General features: G+C 27.2%; 1 protein-coding gene across 9 annotated transcripts in view; it reads left to right on the top strand.

Annotated features, from left to right (window-relative positions):
• The window catches only part of LOC117167121 (sodium/hydrogen exchanger 6), a 52,056-nt gene that overhangs the window by 16,990 nt on the left and 24,137 nt on the right, over positions 1-10,929 (top strand). For 7 of the 9 annotated variants that reach the window (XM_033351784.1, XM_033351785.1, XM_033351789.1 and 4 more), the window contains exons 8-10: positions 635-900; positions 4,158-4,209; positions 8,745-8,801. In XM_033351784.1, coding sequence (XP_033207675.1) covers positions 635-900; positions 4,158-4,209; positions 8,745-8,801 — 375 coding nt within the window. The remainder of the gene's footprint in view (positions 1-634; positions 901-4,157; positions 4,210-8,744; positions 8,802-10,929) is intronic. The other 2 variants (XM_033351791.1, XM_033351788.1) reach the window with 1 other exon arrangement.

Here is a 10,929-nt window from a genome sequence, read left to right on the forward strand (position 1 = left end):
AAGGAAGAAGTTGGGAAAGGCATGGCGAAGGGTGAAGTGAGGGGAAGTAGAAATGAGTGTAAGTAGGGAAAATGATTAGAAATGAGGTGAGTAGGAGAGGGAAAGTGATGGCTGGAGATGGGAAGTATTTACTGGGGAAGGGAGGAGAGGGGGAAGTAAAGGAAGAAGTTCGAAAAGGCATGGCGAAGCGTGAAGTGAGAGGAAATTAGGGGGAGCAGTGGAGGAAAATTATAGGATGGAGAGATTTCAACGACTTAATTAAAATCTTAATAGGCTACGAAATCCTTTTTTGTAGGCGCGCGGCGCTTAGTTTGATTAAGTCTTTCAAGTAAATTAGGATACAGCAGCCTATTGGTCTTTTATTCTTACCTTGTATTCTTTGTTGTGTTGTGCACTGGATTTCGAAAGTAACCAAAAAGGGAATTTTTTTGATAGTTATTGTTACTGAGAAAAATATAACTAGGTACTAATTCGTTACTTTAAAAAAAAGTAACTTTGTTACCACTATCGTCATCAATAAAAGTGACTAGTTGCAGTAATTAGTTAAGAGAAACTAGTTACTTCCGATCACTGAAAATTTTTCTGAATATCTCAAAGTAAGAATTGAATATATCCTTAACGATTTTGAAACAAGTTTTGTGCAATGTTAGGAAGAGCAGCTAACGTCTATCCTCTGTCGTTCCTGATGAACTTGGCGAGGAAACCGAAAATATCGCTTAATTTCCAGCATATGCTTTTCTGTGCTGGGTTACGAGGAGCGATGAGTTTTGCTCTGGCTATCAGGAATACTGTCTCGGATGCAAGACAAGCTATGCTAACTACTACTAGTCTTATCGTCATATTGACGGTAATTTTCCAGGGTGGAGCGACCACCCAGTTTTTAAGCTGGTTCAAAATACCGTGAGTAAAAAGTTATATTCAATTCCTTGTTTTTTTTTTATAATTGATATAATAATATCTAGAAGATAATTCAATAATATCTGGGTGGCCATTCAAAAAATATTTTTAGTCTAACCCCCAAAAGTTCATACCTTTTAAGAATATAATTAGGTAACCCCTATTTTTTGTGTTTCTCATAGAGGGGTCGTTCAGAAACTACGTCACGCTATTTTGAAAACTTATTCCACTCCCTCCCTGCTTTGTTACATCATTACACAAAGCTTGAATCCCGCAAGGCAACGTCATAACTAGAAACACCCCCCCCCCCTTTTAAGTAAAAATTTGTTTTCTATTTCATTTGATAAAAGCCTCAAATATCAAATGAAAAACACGAAAACATAATATTTGAACAGACTTCACAGCCTAAAATGCTAGCTCTCAAAACAAGTGAAAAAGGGTGATCGAAATACATATATTGCATTTTCAACAAAATAGTTAAATTTTCAACCAAACATGGACATCCTTAAACAAATAGTTTACTCTTTGAGCGAAAAACACATATTTTGTAGAATAAATTTTCAGTTTCTATAAACAACAAACGCATTTTGAACAAAACAATTAATTTTTCGACACAAAAGATTACTTTTTAGGAAAATAGTTTAATTTTGAATGAAAAAGATTGTAGTTTTAAATAATACGCAGTCAATTTGACCAAAAAAGATAAATGCTCAAAGAAGAAATTAAAGTTGGTATTTGAACTAAAAAATATTTCTATTTTAAATCAAAGGCTACATTAAAAAAAAAACACGAATTTTCAAAAAAATAGTTGAACCCTAATCCTAAAGATTTTTCATTGAAATATGAAATAGTTCATTTTTCCGTTAAGAAAATTAAGTTTTAAACAAACAAAAAAAAACGATTTTACAACAAAATAGTGAAATTCCCAAACAATTATATGAATATTTAACGAATGAGTTCACTTTTCTACCAAGTAGTTGAATTTTCAACGAAAAAGTATGAATTTTTAATTAAAAATTATTTGTTTAATTTTCTACTAAAAACGATAAATTCTCAGACAAAAATGGATTAGCTTTATTTTCAGGTAAGAAAATTAATTTTCAACTGAAAAAAACGAATTTTCAAAAAAATAGGTAATTATGAATTCCAAACCAAAAATATAATAGTAGACTTTTCAACCAAAAGGAATGAACTTTGAACCAAAAATATTATGGTTTTCTTAATTCAGTTTGCATTGAAGCGAAATAATAAGAAAAAGGTGAAATTTTAGGAAACAGGGGAAAAAGGTATTCTTTAACAAAAAAGGGGGAGGCACAAGGATAGGGAAAATAGTGTGAAGTCTGTATTTAGGTGAGTTACTTGCAAAACAAAATGACTAATTTTAATTATTTCTAGCGTTTCAAAAAATTGTTATTCAAATTTATATTTTCCATATGTGTTGTCACATTCTGCATTAATCCACAAATCGTCACAAAAACCTGTTAACCCCTCAACCTTCTAGTAATGTGTTGTAGTTTTTGAACAGCCCAAAAAATACCAAAGTTGGTTACATTTTATAAAAATGTCAAGGTGCATTTTTACCCACATGAAAAAAATGCCTTCCATATTGTATTTCTCTTTAAAAAAGTATTTTAGAACATGTTCGCAGAATTTATAGAAATAACTTCGTTTCTTTTTAATTTGTCATCAAAAATATAATTAATTAATTTTTTTTGGACAGTGTTTCTCTTTCTTTGAAGGAAAACGGGACTTTACATTTTTCTCATAAACAATAAATTTAGAAGTTAAATTATTGCAGAAAATTATTTTAGTTTTTTTTTCTAAGATTATTGGTTGTTACTTTTTTTATCTTAATCTCTTGTTATAGACCTATTCTACTTTCATGTGAACAAAAATTTATTTTCCCACTTCCTTTTTAAAACTATGAACTTTAGAAACTACATTATTCGTGACAAATATTTATTTTTTTCATTGGACATTTTTTCTTTTCACCTTTTTTCATCATAAATCGTCATTATGGACAATAGTTTACTTTTTTGTGAAAACAAAACATTTTAATTTATTTATTTTTAATATTTCCTAATTAAAAGGGTTTAAAGTTAAAAAGATGAGAACTGAAAATGTTAACCATGAAATAAAGACAAATTTGAATTATCAACAAATAATATTAATTATTTACCAAATCGTTGCATTTTTAACCAAAAAAACTGATTTCTATAAAAACAAATAAATTTTCAAACCAAAAAGACGAATTTTCTACTATATAGTGACATTTTCAACTGAAAAAAACAATTAACAACCGAAAATAGAATAGGTAAATTAAAAATTGCAAATTTATTTTCAATCCTAAAAAAGCGATTTTTTAACAAAATAATTGAATTCTCAACCAAATAGTTTAATTTTAATTAAAAAATATTACTTTTCAACAAAAACTGGAATAGTTCAATTTTTATTTAAAAAATTCAATTCGAACAAAAAAAAACTAACGAATTTTCAACAAAATAGTTAAAATTTCAACCAAAGATATAAATTGCCAACTAAAGTGATGGATCTTTGACCAAAAGAATGAAGTCTTAACATAGTATTTCAATTTACAACAAAGTTGAAAATAATGCGTAGATTTATATTTTTTAACCAGAAACCTTTGGACCTTTCAATTTATAGAAGTTAAAATTTTTTAATTTTGCAGTTTAACGGCGTTCAATTTAACGTTGTTAACTTGAAAAGTTTTTATTTTTTATGCGTAAACTATTGAGAGTTTGAAATAAAAAATTTGTAAGCTTCAATTATAAAAGTTTAAAATTGATGAGTTTCATTTTTAATGCTTTAAATTGCAGTTTAGTTTTGATTACTTCAAATAAAGAAAACTTCTAGTTCCAATATTTTAATTTCAATGGCCGTGAATAATTTTTGCGAACCAGGAAAAAATCGGAAAATGAACGAGATTTTTTTTTGCTCAATTAAAACGACAACCCTGATATTTTTCTCTGATAAGTCAGCCACTAAAGTTAATAGTAAAAAACGTTTGAAATAAGTAAAATATTCGTAAAATCTTTCAAAGAGATCCTCAATTTTGAAAGCTGCAAACACATTATTATTGTCATTCAGAAGTAGTCATTTGTTTTTGATAAACAATTCATTAATCTTACCCTTCATCAAACAGTTTACATTGATGGTTTTGGTAAAAATAGGACTTAAACTGTTTTTTTTTCTAATTGAAATAAATAAAAGAGGAAGGTACTATTTTCTCTTTTTTTCAGAGTTGGTGTAGATGAAGAAGTAGAAGGTTTATCGCATAACGGCGTCAGAAGCGTGAGTACTTTTGGCAGTTTGATTTCATGTGCTTTTTCGTTTGTGTATGTGCGTTTTAGTGGTTTGGTGCTAAAATTGTATTCTTTACTCGAAGCGAGGCTCTGATTAAAATAAAACAAACGCTTCTTGCATACTGTTTAAGGCTAGAATATGCCGGAATTTCAAATCAATCGAGTGAAATGCTTCATTAAAGTTGGGATCATTTGCTAACTTCAAATTTTATTAATAGCAAACGAAAAGAGATACAATTGTAGAAAAGAGAGATAGTTGAAGAATTAGGTCACTGTTTTCAAATGTCAATTTATTTGAAAAACTTTAGTTTATGAAGCAAAATAGATTCGTTTTTTTACATTTTTATCAATATTTTTATTTCCATTGACGTTAATTACGAATTATTCGTCTTTTGTTGTATGAAACTGACTTGATTGGTAGAATTTACCAGACTCATAATTTCTGTCACGTCTATCATTGGAATATATAGTTGTTTTAATCCGACACAGCACACAGGTTTGCAATCAATTTACTGAACCTACTTGCCCTTTTACTGCTTCACTTTATTTTATTTTTAATTCTCCACTTAAGATTAGATGGTCACCAGAGCGCGAATTTTTCGAAGCTTCTTAGAGTAATTTCAAGAATAATCAAGGAATATGATTATTGACCATTGATTCACAAAAAAAATATCCTATTAAAATGTCGCTTGAAATATGTTCTAACCCTCAAAATATAAATTCAATTTTTTTTGTACTTAAGGGTTCAACACGATATAAAAACTACGTAAATCCAAGTTAGTATTTTCAATAATTCGATAATATTGGATAACCGTTTAGATGGTTTCCTCTATGTCATACTATTTGAATTTTTCTTCTATCTCTTGTTTTTTTTTAGATATATTGTTTGTCTAATTACTGAGGAATCATTTCAAACGGGTTTATCATGTTATGTTCGCTCACTCCTAAATCAGGTCAATATTTTTTCTCAAGTCACTTATTGAGATAAAGACTTAAAAAGTTTCAAAGTATTAGAATTATTTTAGGTTATTTTTAACGTATTCAAATAATTTGTAATAGATTTCATCAAATTGAAAATATTCTAAAGGATTTAAATGATTTTAAGGTATTTTTACAAATTTAAAAGAATTTTAATAGCTTTACATTTTTTTAAAAGAATTATCAATTTTTTAGTGTATTTTAAACGTTTTCAAAGAATTATAAACAGATTTCAATCATTTGAAGCGATTCCAGAGGGCTTGAAAGATTCTAGGGTATTTTTAAAACTTCGAAGAATTGTTAAAGATATTTTTGAAATAATTCATAAAAATTTACATGATTTTAACGGCTTTTTAAAAGCTCTTGAGGTATTTTAACCAATTTTCCAGGGTTTCGAAAAATATTGTCAGAATTTATGTAATTTTACGATATTTTAGGATATTTAAAAAAAAATCGAAGAAATTTTTTATTTATTTCAATCCTTTGAAAGAATTTCAAAAAATTTTATAGATTGTAAGGTTTTAAGAGCTTAACAAAGTTTTAAAGGTTCTCGAAAGATTTCAAAGGATTAAAAATATTTTAGAGTGTTTTAAACTTTTCCAAAGAATTTCTGATATATTTAAATAATTTGAAGGGATTCCAAGAGGTTTTTAAGATCTCAGGGCTTTTTGAAAATGTCTAAGAATTTTTAGATTTAAAAACTTCCAAAGAATTCTTAAAGATTTAAATGAATTTAAGTGATTAAAAAAAACTTTTGTATGGTTTTAAAAAGGTTGCCTAGAGTTCCAGAAGGTATTGAAAGATTTTATAGGATATGTAAGGTATCAGGCTACTTTGAAAAATTCCAAGGGATTTGATACAAATGCCGAGGATTTCGATGATTTTAAGAGATTTTAAAAGCTCTCAAGTTATTTTAATCAGTCGTCCAGGTTTTAAAAAAATATCAGATTCCATGTAATTTCACAAGATTTTATTATATTTTAATGCATTTCAAGGAATTTATTCACAAGAATTGAGTAATTTCGTAGGATCTCAAATATTTTCAAATATTTTAATGTGTTACCAAAGATTAAAAAATTTTTTTTAATGATTTTAGAATATCAAAGAAATTCCAAGGAACTTTTAATTGATTTCAATCATTTGAAGCGATTGCAAATGATTTGAAGAATTTCACGACCTTTTTAAGATTCCGAAGGAATTTGAAAGAGCTTAAAAAAGTTTCAAGGGGTTTCAAAATATTTCAAAGTATTTAAAATATTTTAGGATATTTTTTTTTAAATTCTCAGAAATGTTCCAAGAGTTTTAAAATTCTCAAACAATTTTAAAAGATTAAATTATGTTAAAAGGAATCCAGAGAACTGACAAAATTTTAAGAACGTCCAAGTATCTCAATGATTTTAGTGAATTTAAAAATGTTTCATGCGGATTTAAAGAAGAATTTTAAAAGTTCAAAGTGTTTTAATAACTTTTTCAGGGTTTCAGGAAATATCAGATTTCGTGCAATTTTACGAGATTTTATAATATGTTAATGAATTTCAAAGAATTTATTCACAAGAAGTAACGTTTTTTAACTCGCATTGAATTCCTAGGCATTTCATCTAATCCTTTTGATTTCATTTTTCTAAACTAATTTGAAACTTGCTAAATTCAAGGAATATTTTTATTTTGGAATTGCTTTCAGTTCGCTTGAGTTTTTTTCAATTCTTCCATTTTTATGAATTTCATTAAATTCTTGTTTCCTTTAAATTCCTCTGAATTCACTCCAATTTTATTGAAATCAATGGAATTTTTTTTATTCAATTAATTTGAATTCCTTTGAATTTAACTTCCATTTGTTTAAGTCTTAATAATTAGATTCTTTTGAATTCTTTGCAATTCAGTTCCTTTGGTCACTTTTTGGTTTAAATGGGTCATTTTTTGGGATTAAATTTGACCGTGGCAGCCCTGAGGATAATAAATTAAATAGTTATAAACTTTAACTGTTTTATCTCATTTATATAATGTTCTATGTGAAAAGTGTCACAATATTAGCATTTTGGTTCATTCATAAATTGTTGAAGCAAGAGCTTTTTACTATTTTTTTTATCTGTTTTGTTTTTTCCCCCTAACATCATTTTCTTTCATAATTCTGCTTGATTCATAAAAGAGCGATGGCACCGGAATAAGTGAATGATCTTGACATATTTTCCCTTTCTGTCCGACCGCTTTCACCCAGGTGTACAATTCTCTGGATACCACCGAAGTGCGTACGTTATTAACAGTTTGTTAATTATGTGGACACAAGACAACTTCTTTGAATTATGATTCATAATTCATAATTTATAAAGAAAGGAGTTAAAAGAGCCCGTTGTATTAAAACTAAAAAAAAAATAGACTTTAAACTCTTTCCCCTATTCCCCTCTTTTCTCCAATTTTAGGGAATCGTTCTTTTTTCCTCTGTTTTAAAAAAAGCTCCTCTTTTTAACGATTATTCGCTTAAATGCGAATAGAATAAATAGAACCCGATCAAAAAATTAAACTTTTTTTCATTAAAAGTTATTTCAAATATATTGAAAACTCTACATATTATATTTATGGTTGAGAATTCAATTTGTTTGGTTAAAAATGTAATTATTTGGTTCAACGTTCGATTTTTTTTGTTGAAAATTATTTTTTTTTTACTTAAAATTTAACTTATATTTTTGTTTTAAAATTCCTTGTTTTTAGTTGAAAATTCAACTATTAATTTTTTGACGTATTTTTTCATTTTTGGTTGAAAATTGATCATTATTAGTTGAAAATTCAAACATTTGGTTTTAAATTCATGCATTTGATTAAAAAGTCATCTTTTTTGGTAGAAAAATTTAACTATTTAGTAAAAAAATCAACTATTCAATTATTCCTTGTGAATTCATCTTTTTTAGTTTAAAATTCATCTACTTGGTTAAAATTAGAACTGTACTTTGTTAAAAATTAATTTTATTGATTAAAATGTTATCTATTTTGTTGAAAATTCTTTTTTATTTGTTTAACATTTTTTTACCTGAAAATTCAACAATTCTATTGTTTTGTTGAAAAATTATATTTTTGGATAAAAAATTTGTCTTTTTGGATTGCAAAATTATTTTTTTGGAGAAAAGTTTTGGATTGAAAATTCAACTTTCTTCTAAAAAACTTGTCTCTTGGCTTGAAGATTCCACGAGTTGATTAAAAATGTAACTGTTTTTGGTTTATGTTTAATATTTTTTGTTTGAACATAAGGCCATTTGGTTGAAAATTCATCTTTATGTAGTTTGAAAATTCAACTATTTGGTTGAAAATGCAACATTGCATTAAAGGAACTCGTTCCCATACTGTTACCCTATTCCAGTGAAAAATCGCCCAATTTCCCCTGTTTTTAGAACATTTTGGGCTATGAAATCTGAAATAACTCAGTCAAGCATGAATAAATAAACACTAAACAGATACTTTTTGCAATCGGATGATGTACATCTTTTTGTAGCATGTGATTTGTGTAAAAAAATGATTGATATAAAGAATAAACATACAAATTATAATTGTTAATAGTCCGGTGGCGAAGGTGGCTTTGGCGATCTGGATATGCGACGGGAGAGAAGTCCCCCGGTATGTTTACACAGGAGTTTGAAAAATGGCACATAGGATACTTGTGATTTGTGATTTTACGAGTCGATTGATTAACTGATTTTCGTGCACTCGAAACCGCAATTGATCGTTAAAGTCCCACGACGCACAGTGGGGCAAATTAGTTTTTCTGGACAAATTAATCTGAAGCTTACCATTTTTATCCGATTTAAGCACTCTATTAACATTTTTTTTTAGATAAAAGATCCCATTTTTTGAAACTACTTATATTTATGTACTACATAATGAAATCAGTAAACAAAATGCTATCAAATAATTTATTTTGCATTTCTTAATGGGAATATACATAAAAACAAAGCTTAGTTTCTATTTTTTTTCTAATCCAGAGTAATGGTTAATTTTATAACCGGGTGGCCATAGGTCAGCGTAAGCTTGGACCTGTCAAGGATAATAAATTTGAAACTTTAAAGTTTTTATTTGAAATCGATTTATTACGTTGAAAATTCAATTGTTTTGTAGAAAATTCGTTTTTTGGGTTTAAAGATTTGTATTTCTTGTTAAAAGTTGAACTACATTGTTAAAATTTAATTTTTTTAATGCAGATTCATAATTTCAGCTCAAAATTCATCTTTTTGGTTAAAAAATGGACTATTTTTTTGTAGTTAAAAATTATGTTTTGTAAATAAAAATTGAACTTTACTATTTGTGGATAATAAAATACCTTCTTTACTTGAAAATTCATCTTTTTTGATAGAAAATATGTTTTTTTTGGTTGAATTCAACGATCTTTAATTTCAATTAAAATCGTCTTTGATTGATATATGTATCATATATTACATTTTTAATTGAAAATTCATCTTCTTTAGTTGAAAATCAAATTACTAGATTAAAAGTTACACTCTTTTACTAACAATTAATTTTTTATGTTGAAGATTCATCATTATAATTGAAAATTAATTCCTTTGGTTGAAAATTGAACTATTTTGTTGTCTTTTTTTTTCAGTTGAAAATAAATTTTTTAACTGAAAATTTAATTAAACCCGTTTGATATTTCATTATTTTAGTTGAAAAGTCCTTTCTTTGCTTGAAAATTAATGTTTTCAACTGAAAATATAATAATTTAATTTGTGGTTGAAAATTTATCTTTTATAATTTAAAATTTGTGTGTTTTGTTAATAATTCGTCTTTCTTGGTATAAAATTAATCTTTTCGCTTTAAAATTCATGTTTTTGTTTCAAAATTAAATTATTTTTGTAGAAATTTAATCGTTTTTTTGAAACATTACATTTTTCGTCGAGAATTCATTTTTTTTTTTATTGAAATGTCAACTATTACATTTTTCGTTGATAATTCATATTTTTTGCTTGAAATGTCAACTATAACATGTTTCGTGGAGAATTCATCTCTTTAATTAAAAATTAAACTACTTAGTTGTCACTCAGGCGAGCAGTCAAGCGTAAACAAACAAAAGCGGAGCGGGCTACAATGAGTCAGTTCCCACCCACCGTCAACCCCAAAATCGGCGCTATAAAAGAGTTTCACTGTAGTTGAAAAAAATGGGATCGTTTATAATGATAAAGTGCTCAACTTTAATGTTATATATAACAAAATAAAAATTCAGCACTTACAATTATGTTTAAAATTAAGGCAACTTAAATTTTAAAAAAGAGCCTAAATCGGATAAAAGTTTTAAGCTCTAGACTAATTTGTCCAGAAAAACAACCGCGTTTTTCATTAATTGCTTTGTTCCTGCACAATAGTTTTATTTTTGTTAATAGCTTTATCATCAGATGATTATTACTTTGATTTCTAAAATCGGTTTCCTACTGAAAAAGTGTATGTAATAAAAAAGAATGAGCTTGATTCACCTGATAGTTTACAAAAGAAATTTTTTCAGAAGGAAATACGTAGATGATTCAATCCTGTGAAGATCAGCCTTGCTTGTATAAATTTACTGTGGAAAATGCAGCTTGATTTTAGAAATTGCTTGTTGCATGTCCTGCTTAGATATTGATTTTTTTTATTCCTTGGTTATCCATTCTGTATGCTCTGAGTCGGTAGAATATATTTTTTTGCATCTTATTATCTTGAATAATGGTATGATAATTAACAAAGTAAATAACACGTGAAAGTGACTTGGAAAATAATA

The sequence above is a fragment of the Belonocnema kinseyi genome, chromosome 2 (genome assembly GCF_010883055.1).
Source record: "Belonocnema kinseyi isolate 2016_QV_RU_SX_M_011 chromosome 2, B_treatae_v1, whole genome shotgun sequence".
In the NCBI taxonomy this organism is placed as follows: Eukaryota; Metazoa; Arthropoda; class Insecta; order Hymenoptera; family Cynipidae; genus Belonocnema; species Belonocnema kinseyi.